Source organism: Stenella coeruleoalba (assembly GCF_951394435.1).
Source record: "Stenella coeruleoalba genome assembly, chromosome: 9".
Lineage (NCBI taxonomy): Eukaryota > Metazoa > Chordata > Mammalia > Artiodactyla > Delphinidae > Stenella > Stenella coeruleoalba.
The window spans coordinates 98,874,557-98,892,526 of NC_137155.1; the positions used below are offsets into that span (position 1 = coordinate 98,874,557).

At 42.7% G+C, this 17,970-nt stretch overlaps 2 protein-coding genes across 2 annotated transcripts; one reads left to right on the forward strand and one right to left on the reverse strand.

The window, feature by feature from the left end:
* Positions 1-6,577: 6,577 nt before the first annotated feature.
* LOC307192016 (GTPase IMAP family member 7-like) lies at positions 6,578-14,929 on the reverse strand. Its single transcript, XM_079932417.1, has 2 exons — positions 14,769-14,929; positions 6,578-8,043 (listed from the first exon to the last, which is right to left on the reverse strand). Exon 2 carries the CDS (start codon positions 8,001-8,003, stop codon positions 7,122-7,124), a length of 882 nt encoding a protein of 293 aa, XP_079788543.1. The 5' UTR covers positions 8,004-8,043; positions 14,769-14,929; the 3' UTR covers positions 6,578-7,121.
* Positions 14,930-16,652: 1,723 nt separating this feature from the next.
* On the forward strand, positions 16,653-16,955 carry LOC307192018 (large ribosomal subunit protein eL43-like; the record flags this gene model as incomplete). The annotated part of the gene is made up of 1 exon (XM_079932418.1): positions 16,653-16,955. The coding sequence occupies one exon, from the start codon at positions 16,653-16,655 to the stop codon at positions 16,929-16,931; it is 279 nt and encodes a 92-aa protein (XP_079788544.1). The 3' UTR covers positions 16,932-16,955.
* Positions 16,956-17,970: the final 1,015 nt, after the last annotated feature.

The window sequence follows — 17,970 nt, forward strand, 5'->3', positions numbered from 1 at the left end:
GCCAGCACAACCTCACTAAGAGAATTTGTAAAGAGTGTGCTTGAGGCAAGAGGAAAGTAATCACAGATAGTAAATCAGAGGTTGAAAAGAAAGAAGAAAGGAAGGAAGGAAAGAAAGAAGGAAGGAAAGACAAAGAAAGGGAGAGAAGATAATGGTAATAACTTCTAGGGCTTAAAAAGGAAAAAAATACACAACAATAATGCATAGATGGGGTGGAAGGTGGGAACGGAGTTTAAATGTTCTATAGTAATTTGTTGTATAAGAGGAAGGTTAAAATATAGATTCCTTTTAGACTTTGTTAAGAATATGTGTTGTATGAGGAATATAGCCAATATTTTGTAATTACTGTAAATGGCATGTAACCCTTAAAAATGGTATAAAAAATTTAAAAATTTTGAAAAAAGAATATGTGCTGTGGCCACTAAGAAAATTAGGAAGAGTGTATATAATTTCCAACTGAGTAGAAAACAAAATAGAATGTGAAAAGAAGAACCAAATAATCCAACTTAAGGCACAAAGAAGAAAGAAAAACAAACTATGAAACAGGTTGGACAAGTGGAAAGCAAAAAATAAAATATTACAAATGCATCCAAATAGATCATAAATTATAACTACGATAAATACACCAAAGATTTCCGATCAAAAATAAATATTGTTTGGAGTGGATTGCAAAGGAAATCCAAATCTAAAACATGAAACGAGATAGGTTGAAAGCAGGAGTAGAGGCAAATACAGCAATCCGATTCTAAACAAACAAGAACAAAATATCAAATGAGATAGAATTTTCATTCAGTGTTTCTTGCGAGCCTGTTATGTGCCAAGCACTGTTTTAGGCAATAGCAAGGTAAAGATCCTTGCCCTCCGGGCCTTTCAGCGTTCCTTGAAGGGACAGAAAAGAAGCAAAAAAGGAATAGTGTGTGAATTATAAAATAAGTATAGAAGATGTTCACTTATGTAAGAAAAAACAATCAGGGAACATATGGTAAAGAGGACCAAGAGTGAGAAGGCAGGTTAAACGTCAACAGTGTGGAAAGGGAATACCTACAAAGTCCTATTCTGCAACATGGCAACTTGCTGATTGCAAATCTCAGAGAGTGCAACCCAATCTAGGAAGAGTTTTGGATAATCGAGATGCTTTTTAACAAGAAGAGAGAAATTTGAGAACAATTGCCTTGGATATTCCATTTTTTATATTTGTTTATAAATATAGATGAGACTGATGTTTAAAAATATAAGTTGGTTTGCAACGTCCTCGGGATCTTCCCAGGTGTCATCTGAAACCGACGGTGAGGCAGACCACTCCAGGTGGGCAGCCGGCAGGTTTAATAAGCAAGGAACTTACAAGGCTTGTCCTGAGCGGCCACGAGGAGAATAGCTCTCCACCCGTGTCTGCCAGAATCGTCAACCTTTATACAGAGGCCTTCAGTGGGTTCGGTCCTGTCTAGCATCCAGATAGTGTCAATTTCTACTCAAGGCTGTATCCTTGGGGAGGCTTCTGGGAGTGGGGAAGCCAAGCAGAACACACATACCACGGACAGCGGAGTAGGTGGGGAGCTCCCAACTGGCTGGGTCTAGTTCTTAGGTCCAACTCTCAAGCCCCGTGACCCGCTCTCGCGATGTCACAGGCTCGCGGCTCGCGCAACGCGCCCTGGCGGTCAGCGAGGGCTTTCGCTAGCACGTAGGTGGCTGCTTTGGTAGCTCCCTGGCTGCATTGGTGGCAGATGTCACAGCAACAATACAGTCACATGCAAGAGAAAACGCAGGTTAAGACAATGATTCCCCAAATCAATGACCAACTTTTTCTACCAAGAACCTATGATCGGAACCACTGATTTACTAGGTCCCCAGGTAGGGGGGTCGGATCACTCAGGGGCTTCACTTGTGCCCTCATGTGACTCAGTAAAGATGATACATTAACAGTCTCATCAGTAGGAACACACTGCATTCTGTTTGGACAATGGCACGGGCGCCTCCTTGCCAGGCAGGGATCACGTCCAAGGCCATTCTAGTTTGGAGGGCAGCTTTTCTCATTAGAGAAATGTCAGCGTTCAGTAAGGACAGGCTTCGATGGCTCTCATTCAAGACTTGCTGGGTGAACTTACCAAGGGCTTCTCTGTGTGTATACCTTCCAGAAAGGATGCGATTTTGCCTCTATGTTCAACAAATTACCCTTCCAATGAACTTTTGGTCGTTCCTGGATTATACATGCAGCACTTTACAAATGATTGCTCTGTCTCAAACGTGCCTCCTTTGACCTCGGGGCTCATTACTCAACATCTCTGGAGCCCCTTCTGCTGGAGTCATCTTTGAACTTAAAAGCCACAGTGGAAAACAAGTCTCTGATTTGTAGCTTCTTTTTTTTTTTTTTTTTTTTTTGCAGTACACGGGCCTCTCTCTGCTGTGGCCTCTCCCGCTGCGGAGCACAGGCTCCGGACGCACAGGCTCAGCGGCCATGGCTCACGGGCCCAGCCGCTCCGCGGCATGTGGGATCTTCCTGGACCAGGGCACGAACCCGTGTCCACTGCATCGGCAGGCGGACTCTTAACCACTGCGCCACCAGGGAAGCCCTGTAGTTTCTTTTTATTTTCAACCAGAAGCATGCTTTCAAGTTGGGTCATTGACCCTGTTCACCAGATTGAGACCCCGGCACAAGGTAAATCCGTTCTCCATAGGTCAAGTTGTGATCTCTAAGAACGGTCGGAACTTTGGCCACAGCTCACACCATAAACTTGCTGTGACAGTCTCCTATTCATAGCACTGAGCCTTACTGCCTGTCCTCTCCCAAGGACGGGGAGACTCCATGGCACAGATTTTTAGCTGGTAAGGCTCCGCTCGGATTGACCGTGAGAAAATAAGGCTCAGGGCTCTTCGGGACACTTCCCCTCCTTCAGATATTGCAAGCCCTACTCCATCCCTTTGAATCCTTTGACTGTGTGGGATGTACACATAAGTACCCCTCTGGGAATGTGGTCATGTCAAATTTCTTTCCATAATCTGCACGAGCAGAGCGCTTCCCTGGACTCCTGCTACACCACTCACGGGAAGCACGCAGCGCCACTCTTACAGGAAGAGGATTGGCAAGATCTTGGCATTCTTCTCTAGCGTGATCTGCTCCATGGCAAAGAAGGTGATCTGTGGCTGAACCTGTGATTAAATAAGACAGGCTTCACGAAGAAGGGAGGGCAAAGAAGGAAGACATTTATTCTTGTCTCCTACTGGCCCATCAAACTGGGTCCATCAGTGCCTCATGAAGGAAGTCTTGGATAGCTTCTGCCCTAAGCGCAAACCCTCTCCGGTCTCTGTTAGTCCCATTTGTGTAATTACAACATCCAACCCAATAATCAAACTCGGAATTTCACTGCAGGGTAAAGCGTCTCCTTCCCCTGGCTGGTGCCTGCTTCCGCTGAAGGACCAGCAGTGTGCACAGGGCTTCTTCCATCTCTCGCCACCCTGCCCTTCGCCACCTCCTCCCCCCGTCACTCGCCTTGGTTGTGACCCCTCGTGGGTTGGAGAAGAGGAAAAACCATTGAAGACAAGGCAGGTGTAATCTGGCTTTGGGGGATGGAGGCACACTTCGTGGCTCTTTTCCTCATGGGGCCCCATTAATGACTCCTCGCAGAGTCTCCCTGGAAATCTGCCATCACAAGTCCGACTGATAGCCACCATCTCCCTGCAGCTGGTCACTTCAACTCCAGTTCCGGGCACAGGTGCGATCCCTGGTGGACTTCCGGGCAAGTCCCCTCAGCCTGCCTTTGGCTGGCTCCCTCCTGTGTGGCCCGCATTGACTTATGGGGAGCACATACTTTTGCCCCACAGTCAGTGAAAGTTATGGTTGCTTCCAATCAGCCTCAGTCTTTACTCTCTGACAAATAGTAACGTCCTTTTGGATTATATTTCCCACAGGAGCACCCGACTCCAAAGCTGAACTCCAGAGGACACAGGTCAGGTCCTCCCAGGAATCTCTTACCATACACCACTCATGTCCTCTGGCAGCATCAAAGCCCAAGGGGCCACCTTACTTGCTGGGAGGTGAGAGGGAAGTGTTGTCCTGTTGGGTAGGGCACGCAAGTGGAGTTCCCGTGGAGCCTTCCTTATTAAATCACACGGTTACACATAGATCCCCCTCTTTACCAGGGAGCCAATTACTCTCGAGATGAAGCCCAAAAGTTTGCCAATCCTAAAGGCTGTTGTTCTTATGATCAGAATGTCCTCTTTTCAAAAGCCCTTTCCTCTTGACCTCTTCAAATACCTACCGAATTAGTTGAAGAGCTAAACCTCACCTAACTGGTTTCCAGCTCCTTCCTTGGCAGGACCTGCCCAGATCTTCTAGTGTATGCCTTTGGAATGTGGGGGTGTTGGCAATACTGAGGACTCAGCTGAAATTCACATTTATGTTAATATCCTGTCACATTCACCCCAGGCCTCTCACATAACCTTCAGTCGAAAATTTCAATGTAGGACGTTTACATTGGACCCGCCCTTTGACGTCTGCTACTCAGCTTGTCACAAACCTAATTCAGTACTGTGACTCCTGAGTCTACCCGATGATCTTATCTGGAGACCCCAACTTTCCTGTTTCTGAAGAGAAGCATGATCAATCATTCCAGGCACCCACATGGACACATCCTATACATCCTTCACAGGAGATTTCAAGCCCTGAATTCTTCCTCAAGTCTTCTCCTATGAATCCTACTTTAATTCCCCAATTATGGGTCATGGCTCTCACATATTTCAACAATTAGGAATGATGCACACAAAAAATGCTGGAATTTCCAGAGACCTCAGAACTCAGAACCACCTTCAGAGAAAACTGGGATGTAAGCATTGTGAAGATAGTCGAGCGGGCAAGAATTCCTTCGACACGGGAGAAGATAATGTCGATGATTTTTATTTGATTTACTCATTTCTCCTCTGGGCATGTCTTACCTTCCAAAGTGGACTATAAGCTGCATCGTCCATAGGCCCTAACGTACGCCTAGATACACACAGGTTAATTGAATTAATAATGCTTCTGCAAGTTGCTGAGAGAAAATGTCATTTAAACGGCTCTTACATGAAAGTGTCAGGGCAGTGCATGAATAGTTCGCTCTCTAGAGGTAATATTGCACTGATGAATCACTCACAAGGAACTACCTCTAAATACAAGAATTGTGTTATCGGAAATAGCAGTTTGGACCAGCGGTGTTACGTCACAACATATATTATGAATGTTTTCTCACAATGGGCTTTTCTTCCCTGCTGTCTTTACTCCATTCATAATATTTGTGACGAACCTTAGAATGAGCAGGTATTTGGGATCCTATTTTCTCCAGATTTGATCTCGAATCCCTGCCTCCCTAAATTTCACCAGTGCAGTAAATACTCTCAGTCACATTCATGGGGAAAGCAAAGGACAGCTGTAAAAATTCCAACAATTTGAGTTTGGGTTATCTGCCATCATTATAAATGATATAGAATCATCCCTCTAACTTCGAAGGTTTGCAATTATTTTAGCAAGACAGAACCTTTCATCTGCTCACTGCCAATGTCACAGTCCATGTGGGTAAACTTGTCCCAGAGATTTCAACAGTCAGGAGAGATTTTTCTGCTGGCAGAAAACACTAGAGGGAATTGAAAAACAACAACAACAAAAGTCAGGGGATGCTCTGAAAGAGAAAAAGAAGTAGGTATCATAAGATGTATCGATCAGGATTCCAGCAGAAAACAGATGGCTTAGTATAATGAAGTAGTTGGAGGAGAGCCTAGTGCAGGGGCTTCCTACAAGCTGTGGTTTGGAAATGACAAGGGAGAGGGCTGGTAACAGTGAGGAAATTACATCCTTACCCTAAGGGGTGAACAGAAGCTGGAACCCAGAAGGAGAGCTGGGTAGAGAGCCTCCAGGGGAGGAGTTATGAGCTTCCGGCTTAGGGTTGCAGCTAGTGGGAGAGGCCCCTGCAGGGAGAGAGGCAGGAAAACAGATACCCTGACCCTGCTTTTCTATCCTCAAGAGCTCTCCTGCTTGGATTTCCCATTGGCAGAAACGGAGCAAAAGTCAGAGAGCGAGAGATCCCACTGATGTAGTCCATATAGATCAGCCTCCCAGGCAAAAAGCTAGAGTGAAAGAAGGGTGAACTGTGGATCTGCAGAGGCAAGAAAAATATTTGGCACAGAAGAGATTTCTAAGGTACAGCAGGGACATTTAAAGTTAGGATGGTACCTTAAAAAAAGAGAGAGACAGAAAAAAAAAATCAGAGGATTTATCAACGTCCACATCTCCATGAACCACAGAGGAATGGTGCCAGAGAAGCCTGGTGCTTCACCAACAAAGTACTCATAGATGTGGACTGACATAAGACACATTACCAGTGGGGCTGACACTGAACGTATGCAGGCTTTCTTATTTGAATCTTCCTAAATGGACTCTTTGAACTCTCTGAAATAGATCATTGCCTGCTTGTGTCAATTTCATAACCTCTTACATTCACTGGCATTGTGTAGAAGGACAGCTGGGAGCCGGGTGTCGTGGGGAATGTGCTGGGAAGATATTTCATTCTGGTTAGCTCTCACTGCGTAACAAACCATCCCCAAACTTAGTGGTTTAAAACATCAACAATCATTTATTTTTCTCATGAATCTGAAAGGTGGGCAGGACCCCGTGGGGATGGCTCATCTTTGCTCTTTGCGGCTCCATCCGTTGGCAACTGGAGAATGCACTTCGGTGTCACCTCGCTTCCATGACCGGCAAGCTGCTTCTGGCTGGCAGCTGAAATATCAGCCAGGGGAGTGGGCCAGTGACTCCAAGTCCTCTTCGTGTGGGTGACTGGGGCTTCCTCACAACATGGTGGCCAAATTCCAAGGGCAAGCACCCCGAGACAGCAAGGAGGCATTTTCCCTTTCTAACCTTGGAAGTCACATGGTGTTGCTTCAACCACCCAGAATTTATCGAAGCGGTCACAAAGTCCATCCAATTTCAAGGCAGGGGATATAGACCCATAACTCAATGGAAAGAGTAACAAGGTCAGAGTGTAAGAAGACGTCAGAAAGAAGATATGGTTTTAGTTTATGGGTTTAGTCCTCTTTGGGAAATGCAAACTGCCTATTAACAAGTTATAGTAAATTGAGAAGTAAAAATAAAATTGACACTACTTCCAAAACTTTTGCCATATTTTTGAAAGCACATTTTTAATCTCCTTGAAAATAACTTGAAATATATTCTCCTTGGCTTCTTCCCTTATATTTTTCATTCGTTCATAATGCTTCTGCATTAGCAATTTTATTTGTTCCTCCTTTGCTTCCTGTGGTCTATGGGCATATTCCTTTTCTACTAGTTTAATTTCCTTTTCTAATTGATCAGTGTAGATTTTCTTCAAGACTTCCTCCTGCTTTCTCAGCTTTTCCTCTATGTCCTTGTATATGGCATCGGAAAAGTAAGCCCCCCGGTTGTTCTGCACCATCTTCTCTATCATCTCCACCAGCTCCCGCACCTGAGCTTCCTTCTCAGCCCAGTCTGTACTGTTGTTACTGAAGGTACAGCAGCGGTCTCCACACTCCTGGAGGATGCTTCGCAGGTTTATGTCCGCAGTCTGCAAAAAGTCGCTTAGGCTGCGGTCCTCCAGTTCCTCTTTGCGAGTGAACAAGACGATCAAGTGCTTCATGGCTGGTTCCCCAAACATAGCCTTGATGAACGCCACGGTTTTCTGCTCTTCCTCCGTGTAGCGGCCCAGCTGCATGACCAAGATGATGGCGTGAGGTCCGGGGCAGGAGGCGAGGACACAGCGGCTGATTTCCTTGCAGGTGGTGTTCAGGCTCTCCTTGGTGTCGAAGAGCCCTGGGGTGTCAACAACGAGAAGGTCTCTCCCCTCCCATTTCCGGGATGCTTTCTGACAAGTTTTGGTAACAGCCTGGGCAGCAATCTTAGACTCGAATTCCTTTCTCCCGAGGATGGTGTTTGCTGTGGCACTTTTCCCATTTCCAGTCTTCCCGACCAGCACGATCCTCAGAGCATTGTCCTGGGCATCAGCCATGTTTATATCAAGAGGCCCTGGGGCTTAGGTACCCACAGATCTTAAGAAAAAGAAGGAGAGGGAAAAAGGGTCAATTTGGGCAAGTTGGAACCATTCCCAACTCTTTTTTTCTTTCTTTTCCTCCCTGCAAATATGTAATATTCTATTACACATAAACAGCTCAATTGCTGTGGAAGAAATAACAAAGTACTTAAAGAATATCCCCACAAAACAGTCATGTCCAGATGGTTTCACATGGAATTAACTGAAACCTTTAAAGAGCTGATAATCTCAGTGCTACTTAAACAATTCCTGATCACATAAAAAGGAAGGAAAACATTCAGCTCTTTCTATGAAGCAAGTGTAATGTTGATCCCAAAAGCTAACCACGATTTCACCAACAAATAAAGCGATACACGTCTCATGTGTGAGTATTGATTCAAATATCCTAAATAAATTATTAGACACTAAAAAGCAATACACGTTGATTAAGTACTACTGTTTCAGAAATACTAGGGTGGTTCAACATGAGGAGATTGATTGTTGCAACACATCCCATTAATAGGTTAAGAAGAAAAGGAACTAGGTGCAGAAAAGACATTTGGCCAAATTCAACACTAATTCATGTTCTTTTTTTTTAAATAAATTTATTTATGTATTTATTTATTTTTGGCTGCATTGGGTCTTTGTTGCTGCACACGGGCATTCTCTAGTTGCGGCGACCCGGGGCTATTCTTCATTGCAGTGTGAGGGCTTCTCATTGCGGTGGCTTCTCTTGTTGCAGAGCATGGGCTCTAGGCACGCGGGCTTCAGTAGTTGTGGCTCACGGGCTCTAGAGCGCAGGCTCAGTAGTTGTGGTGCACGGGCTTAATTGCTCCGCGGCATGTGGGATCTTCCCAGACCAGGGCTCGAACCTGTGTTCCCTGCATTGGCAGGTGGATTCTTAACTACTGAGTCACCAGGGAAGCCCCACACTGATTCATGTTTAAATCATAAAATTTAAATGAATAGATACTTCTTTAACATGATTTTACATAAATATAAAAATTTTTTTCATCGCTTTTTTTTTCATGCAACTAAAATAGTTGATTATAAAGTTCATTTGGATGAAGACAAAAGAAAATCAGCCTTGGCAATCAAGAAAAGAAAAATGAGGGAAGACTAGCTCTACCAGATAGTAGAACATTATAGTTTGTATAATTAAAGCAGTATGATGTTGGTGCATGGATAGAGGGAACAGTGAAACAAAAACAGAAAATTCAGGAGTAGACCAAACTGATCACACTAATTCATTTATATTCAATTCAGTTATATTATATTACATTTATATTCAATAAGGCAGCATCTCACATCAATGGGAAAAAAGATGGACTAATAAGCAACACTGAGATAACAATACAGAAAAAGATAAAACTGCATCCACTTCCTGACGCCATTCAAATTCCAAATAGATCAGAAATTTAAATGTAAAAAAAAAAAATCCATAGGATAATAGAAGAAACATGGATAAATCATTGTAACCTGGGGGTGGGAAAATATTTCTAAGATTTGAAATAGAGTAAGGAAAAAGACTCCTAAATTTGATTACATAAAAACCAAAAAGATAATGTGAGGCAAACAAACAAGTAAATAATCCTCCATACACAAATTAAAACACAAATGTCAACTTATATAAAAGAGGGGCAAGGGGCAATTTTCCTTTTACACCAAGAATATCTATACAGATGACCAACAACCACATGAAAAGATGCTCAGCATCACTAATTATTGAAGAAATGCAAATCAAAACTAAAATGATGTATCACCTCACAGCAGTCAGAATGGCCATGATCAAAAAGTCTACAAATAATAAATGCTGGAGGGCTTCCCTGGTGGCGCAGTGGTTGAGAGTCTGCCTGCCGATGCAGGGGACACGGGTTCGTGCCCCGGTCCGGGAAGATCCCACATGCCGCGGAGCGGCTGGGCCCGTGAGCCATGGCCGCTGAGCCTGCGCGTCCGGAGACTGTGCTCCGCAATGGGAGAGGCCACAACAGTGAGAGGCCCGCGTACCGCAAAATAAATAAATAAATAAATAAATAAATAAATAAATAAATGCTGGAGAAAATGTGGAGAGAAGGGAACCTTCCTGCACTGCTGGTAGGAATGTAATTTGGTGCAGCCGCTATGGAGAACGGTATGGCAGATCCACAAAAAACTGAAAATATTGTTACCATATGATCTAGCAATCCCACTCCTGGGCATATATCTGGACAAAACTCTAATTTGAAAAGATACATGCACCCCTATGTTCTTAGCAGCACCATTTACAATAGCCAAGACATGGAAACAATCTAAAAGTCCATTGACAGATGAATAGGTAAAGAAGATGTGGTACATATATACAATGGAATATTACTCAGCCATAAATAAAATGAAATAATGCCATTTGCAGCTACGTGGATGGGCCTAGAGATTATCATATTGAGAGAAGTAAGTCAGACAAAGCAAGACAAATATTATACGATATCACTTACATGTGGAATCTAAAAAAAATACAAATAAACTTATTTACAAAACAGAAACAGACTCACAGACATAGAAAACAAACTTCTGATTACCAAAGGGGAAAGTGGCAGAAGAGGGATAAATTAGGAATATGGGATTTATGGATACATACCACTATATATAAAATACAAAAGCAACAAGGATTTACTGTATAGCACAGGGAACTATATTCAATATCTTGTAATAACCCATAATGCAAAAGAATCAGAAAAAATATATATACAACTGAATTACTTTGCTGTACACCTAAAACTAACACAGTATTGTAAATCAACTATAATTGAATTACAAAATAAAAAAAGAAAGCAAAGAATATCTAAAAGTAGAGAAACAAAAGACCAGCAACACGATAAAAAATGGAGAAAGAGATATAAATAAACAGTTCAAAGAAAAAAATGTAAATATCCCTTAAATATATAAAAAGAGACTAACATTCACTTGTAATAGAGAAAAATATATCAAAACATAGAAAAATTAAATTAATTATTTAATATTACACTAAGATACGATTTCTCACCTACAGGTTTGGGAAAAATCCAAAAGTTTGCTGGCATAATATACTGGTAAAAGGTATAGGGGAGACAGGTGCTCTCCCACATGGCTAGTGCGAATGGAAAAGCAGTGTGAAACATCTAGAGGAGAAGTCAGCAATATCTCGCAAAAGTACATGTGCATTTACCCTTTGATTATCAACCTCAATTTTGGGATTTATCCCAAAGGTACACTGACAAAAATACAGAAAAAAATTATGCAGAAGGCTGTTTACTGCACCACTACTTGAAACAGCAAAAGACCAAAAACCTATCAAATGCCCATCAGTACGGGCCTGGTTGAATAAACTAAGGTATATTCACACAGTGCAGTACTAGCCAACTAAAACAGAATGAGATCTATCTTTATGTCCAGCTATGGAGACATCTCCAGGATATATCATTAAGCAAAAAAAGCCAAGTGGTGAAAATAATGAACAGTTTACTATCATTTCTCTAACCAGGAGGACCGGAGCCTACATATATAAAATGTAATATATATATTTTTTCAATCATACGTAAAAGCAATGGCAGGATAATCTGAAAAGTAAGCAGACAAAAAAGTTACTTATATGGGGATGGAAAAAACAGGGTGGAGGGAAGCTGGGAATAGACGCTGGGAACTAGACTACTTTGGATATACTTAGATTTCATAGATTTGATCTTGAAAGCATGTATTATACAGCAAAAATTATATTTCAAAATACTAGTAAAAAGCAAATGAAACAAACTAGCCAGATTGTATTTTGTGTGGTGGATGAACCACAAAAAAATTGGTCCTAGAGACGTGACAATGCAGTAGTTTCTTTGTCCATCCCCAGTAGGATATAGTTAAGCAACGCCCCCCCCCCCCGCCCCAAAAAGAAAACCTGCAGAAAATTGTTTTCGGGAATCCTATTCTTAGTTGTGTGTATGTGCGTGTGTGTGTTTGTATAGTTTTGAAATCCATTGAAAAGGCATAAAAACAATGATGAGCCCAGCAACAATGAGCACCCTTAGTGTCAGATTGTAATCTTCAAATGCCATTTCCTACCAAAAATTTAGGGCTCTTAGGAGAAAGTATGGATTCCAGGTCTGGGCCAGGCAATGTAAGAGTTGAGCATAGACCATCTTGTCATACTAGACAGCAAGGATGCTATGAAAAAAATTACTAGGATCCCATCAAAAGGGCTTAAGAGCCAACTTGAAGACGATCCCCAACAGGACAAAGATGAGGCAGTTTGAGCATCGGTAAGAATAATGATTTCAAGGGATTGAAATATATCAAATAAGTTAAAATCTATGTGTTCATAGCAATGCCATCTTCTTAGAAGAAGTCAGTTGTTCCCTTTGGAGTATGCTAGGAGTATGTCATTCTGAACGTTGACAAAGGGAAAGAACAAAGCATTTATCTTGTCTTTCTTATATAACTGTGCCTCGTGGAAATGAAAGGATTGTTGAGGGGAAGTTTCTTTTTATAGGTTTATGCCATCTATTAAATGAAGAAAGAATGATAGAATTAGAATATCATAATTTGTGACCCTTAAGGAAACATATACTCAAGGTAATCATTAATATCTGAGACAACCAAACATTATGTGCCTTCTGATTGACGTTAACAACTGCACCTGTGAAGTACTCCCACCAAAACACCAGCCAAACTTGAATCTGACCAAGCTTCTCCCTAAACAGGATGCACACAAAACACTGGAACTAGAAGAGCAGGTGACATTTTGGGGACGTAATCAGCAAAGTGTACACTTCCAATTCTGCTGGACAAAAGACTTCCCCTTTCTTAAAGAAATTTTATAGCAAGAAACAAGGAAGGTAGAAACCTATGTGTTAAGTTAAATTTAAGAGATATCAGTGAATTGCAATTTATGGACCTCATTTGGGCGCAACTTCAAACAATTTTTAAAATTATGAGACAATCAGGGCAATGTGAATATAACTGGTAATTTTCTAGAAATTCTCGTTGCTTTTTGAAGTCTGAGTCTGGTAATTTTTTTAAATGGTCTTTATCTTTCAGACATACATACTCAAATATTTACTGATAAAGTGACACAAGGTCTGACATTTGCTTCAAAGTAATCTGGGGTGGCTGGGGAGTGGTGAGTATATAAATGAAACAGGACTGGCATAAACGGATAATCGTTGAGGCTTGGTATAGGTACATGGAAGTTCCTTATATTATTCCCTCTATCTTTCAATAAGTTAAAAAAAAATCCACAATAAAAAAAATAACCTGGGTGTAGTGTAACCGCTACTGAATGTATACTGTATACCGAGCACCCTAATAAGTATGTTTTGTATATTACAATCATCCCTCCATATCAGTGTGGAGGGGGGATTGATTCCAAGACCCCAACGTGTTCCAGAATCTGCAGATGCTCAAATATCTCAGGTAAAATGACTAGTACCGTTGGCCTCCATATCAGGGCTTTCACATTGGCAGATTCCACCTACCTTGGAGGGAAATTTCCATCCTGTTTTGTTGAATCTGCCAACGTAAAACCAGGGATATGGAGAGCTGAATGTGTATTTATTGAAAAAAAATCCACATGTAAGTGGACCCGCACAATTCAAATCCGTGTTGTTCAAGGGTCAACTGTGTCTCACTTACTCGCAAAAATAACCTGCAAGGAAGCTAACTTTATTACCTGAGTTTTTTAAATGAGGAGACTGATGTGGCTCAAGAATTCTGAGACACTTGCCCAAGGTCATTGTGCTAATAGGTGTTGAGCAGAGAGGGGTCCAGTTCAAAGGCTGTCTGACTACCATGCTCGCTCTTAAGCACTGCACACTACGGCCTCTTCTTGTTCCTTCTCGGACCCGTCATTCTGTAGTCCACGTCAGGTCAGAGGCAGATCAGGGGAAGACAGTCCACACTGTTTCCCGAATGGTGAACTGGTTAGCAAGACTATAATTAGGGAAGGCAAGGAGGGGGTCTCACACACATGTTTTTTTAGCATAGCTAATCCTCTCTGCATAGCACCCGCTCCTCACCTCATATGTCACCCTATTAGGGACACAGCTTCTCTCTGTGAAGTGTCAGAAAGCATTCAAAGTGAATTCTACATTTCCTGTGTCATTAGTGACCTGGGTAATCCCTGGAGAGTCACCATGCTCTCAGGGGTTCTGATTCTTTTTCAGTAAAATCAACAAGGACCTACTGTATAGCACAGGGAACTCTACTCAATATTCTGTAATAACCTATATGGGAAAAGAATCTGAAAAAGAATGGATATACGTATATGTATAACGGAATCACTGAGCTGTATACCTGACAGTTACACAACGTTGTAAATCAACTCTACTCCAATATAAAATAAAAATTAAATTAAAAAAAAGAAACAGGGGTTTAGACTGGGTGGCCTCTGAATTGCCTTCCAGCTCTGAAGACCTGCCTTGGAGACACTCATTTCCTACTAAGGGAAAACTCTGGGTTATCAAGTGGTACTCAATATCTATCACAACAGCAACTAGACAGACGGTACAGTATTCAGCAAAAGTTTGTCATGTTAACTATGAGATGTATGGACATTATGCTCATAAACATCTTTCCTCCCCTCTCTCCCCTCCACCACCAGCACTCTGGCAGCATCCTCCTTACTGCGTTGCTTGCTCACCACCTGGTCCCTTCTCACGCCAGAGCCCACCCCCACGCAGACTCCCTGCATCCCACTGCCCCTCTCAGTTCTACCCTCTGTGGCCTCTTCTCAGCCAGGCTCACCTTTTGAAGAAGTTGATGAGTTGTCAAGTTTTCTCCAAAGAAGCTGTTTGAGCTGGTGCTTTCGCTTTAACTATGAGGGGGAAATGTTTGCACCCTCTGAAACCTCTGATCCAGGAAGCTGATTGGGTGGGGCTAGTGAAGGAAGTGTTTGCCTTTAAAGAGACAGAAATATTGCGCCGTAACTTGGTGGGTGCTTCAGCTTTGACAAGTTGAAAGCTTTTTCTCCGTGTGCCTGGTATCACACCAACATTTCCAAAGTTATACTTGTTGTTTGGGGTTATTGTCGTGGGTCCAAAAGGCCCTTAGTAAATGACCTAAATCTTGCCCAGAAAGCCAGTCACAGTGTCTGATCATCTCTCCTGGGTGCAGTGGGAGACTGCAGGGCTCTTCGGGGAAGAAAGAAGTCAGACACGTGGCTTGGTGTATCCTCGGGGTAGCGCCAGTCTATTGCTGGGTGGAGAGTAGAACTTGTAAGTGATGAACTTGAATATTTAGCTGAAGAGATTTCTAAGTACAGTGTGGAAGGTGCAGCCTGGTTTCTCCTTACTGCTTATAGTAAAATGCAAGAGGAAAGAGACTGGAGTGATGCAGCTACAAGCCAGGGAATGCCAGGGATTGCCAGCAACCACCAGCAGCTGGGAACACACAAGGGATGAGCTCCCCCTGGAGCCTTCAGAGAGCATGGCTTTGCCAACATTTTCAGTGTGAATTCCCAGAACTATGCAGCAATGAATGTCTCTGCTTTGAACCTTCATAGTTTGTAATAATCTGTTAGAGCAGCTCTAGGAATCTAGTCCATCACCTTTCTCTTTTCCTCTACCTTTTCCCCTGCCAGGTTTCTGTTCCTCCTAACGACCCAAAGACTCCCCTCCTGCATTACATGGTCTGAGCGGTGCAAATTTACTAGAATGCGCTCTTCCGCATTCTCTACCCACACGTCTGGCCCAGATGGACCGTGGAAGTCTCAGTGATGGGAGAAGTTGTAGCTTTCTCAGGAGTTTAGCTTTGAAATTCTCTGGAGACTCTAGCTTTTGTCAACAATTTACACAACACTGTCAACTGAAAAAAGTGCACAACCGAAAAGTTGAGAATTCTGTTTTATTCAGCAGACTTTCTGAGGACCTGAGGCCCGGGAGGCAGCCTCTCAGCTAGCTCTGAGGGACCACTCCCAAGACATAAGAGAGGAGCCTGGTACTGGCATCTTTACAATCGACACGGCGCTTTTCTCCACCACAATCGAGTGTCAGTAGATCAGCTTCACTGTGTGCGAGTGAGTGGGCCCAAGTTTGCTTCAGTGATAGAAATCGTCTGTCACATAAATGCTATTAAAAATGCATTTGCATAACTGTATTTTCTTTAATTTGCTTTTCTATATCAGTGAGAAGATTTTCAACAAAACTGAAATTTAAGAGTTCTGTGTTTTAGAACTTTAGGGTTTAATTTATCATGCCTTCAAAAGTTTGCCTACGGTAGGTACTCAGTAAAGACCCTCTTTTAAGTGCACAGGTTAGACCAAGAGCAAATCTCTATTGTCACTTTTATTAGCCCCTGAATATTAGTTCTTAGTTTTCCTTTATATTGTATGGTCCCAGGTAACACTATCAGTTTCCTTTAGTTTGTTTAATAAATATTTCCCGAGGGGCAGGTCTATAAGTCCTGTCTTATAACGCCACACAGGGGAAGCAATCCCCAGTGAAACATGTCTATCCTACAATATAATTAAGCAAAAGAGATGTAACCATCTTATATAAAACCTATTTACATATACCAATATTTATGAACTTTCATCTCAATGTTATGAGTCTATACCTTTACCTTTAGTTTCCATTAGGAGCCAATCAACAGGTCTCCTCCTCTCTGGGCTCAGACCTAGGTGGTGGCGACATGGCTAAATGCACCAAGAAGGTCAGAATGGTGGGTAAATACGGGACCCATTATGGTGCCTCCCTCCGGAAAATGGTGAAGACAATTGAAATCAGCCAGCACGCCAAGTACACTTGCTCCTTCTGTGGCAAAACCAAGATGAAGAGACGAGCTGTGGGCATTTCGCACTGTGGTTCCCGCATGAAAACGGTAGCTGGTGGTGCCGGGACCTACGACACCACTTCTGCCGCCACAGTAAAGTCAGCCGTCAGAAGACGGAAGGGACTGAAGGACCAGTAGAAGGGCCACCATTTGAAACATTGCTAGCCTACAATAAATGGGTAAATTTAGGTAACAACAGCAACAAAAACAAAAAACAAGGCTTGTTCTTACAGGGACTCCTAGAAGTTTTTGTTTTCTTTTTATCCCCAACCATTTAATCTATTTTGTATAACAGACTCTGGGTTCCCAGGGACTTCCCTGGTGGTGCAGTGGTTAAGAATCTGCCTGCCAACTCAGGGGACACAGGTTCGAGCCCCGGTCCGGGAAGATCCCACATGCCGCGGAGCAGCTAAGCCCGTGAGCCACAACTACTGCACCGCGTGTGCCTAGAGCCCGCGCTCCACCGCAATGAGAAGCCCGAGCACCGCAACGAAGAGCAGCCCCCGCTCACCACAACTAGAGAAAGCCCGCGCGCAGCAATGAAGAACCAATACAACCAAAAATTAATTAATTAAAAAAAAAAAAAGGCTCTGGGTCCCCAGAGAGGAGTTGAGCCAAGGGACCCAGGCCCTGTCGTCTATCTTCAAACTTGACTAACTGGCCTAACCACTGCCTCAGGTAATTGTTGTTCAGGTATCTCAGTGTAATTTTCCTTCTGCCCTTTACATATATAGATTATTATAGCTATACATATTTATTTATTTTAAACTGGGATAAATAGAGTGGACTTGATTGGGGCCTTTTAATGTTGGGGACCAGTTGGGGGGACCTTTGGGACCATCCAACCTCAGGTCATGTTCTATCAAAACCTTTTCCTTTAATCTTATTAACATTCATTTTACTTACCCATTTTTAAATACCAGTGATATGGATAGAGTAGGATAGTTGCACAGGTAGTTTTAGAAATCCCACTAGGGGATTATAGTTAGAGAGGGAACTTTAGGGAACTTTGGGAGACCACTCTAAGTTAAAGATCACTCAGGAAAGCTATTGGAACATCATGAAACAAAGCAGGCTTGCTTAACAATAAAGCTATATATAAAAGCACAAGATATTCAAGGTCAGCAAGATACGGATTCTTAGGACCAAGTGGAACGGAGCAGAACACAGAACCCTG

What these genes read in the sequence shown, in the direction of transcription:
- LOC307192016 (XM_079932417.1), bottom strand. Translation starts at nt 8,003, where the DNA reads ATGGCTGATGCCCAGGACAATGCTCTGAGGATCGTGCTGGTCGGGAAG.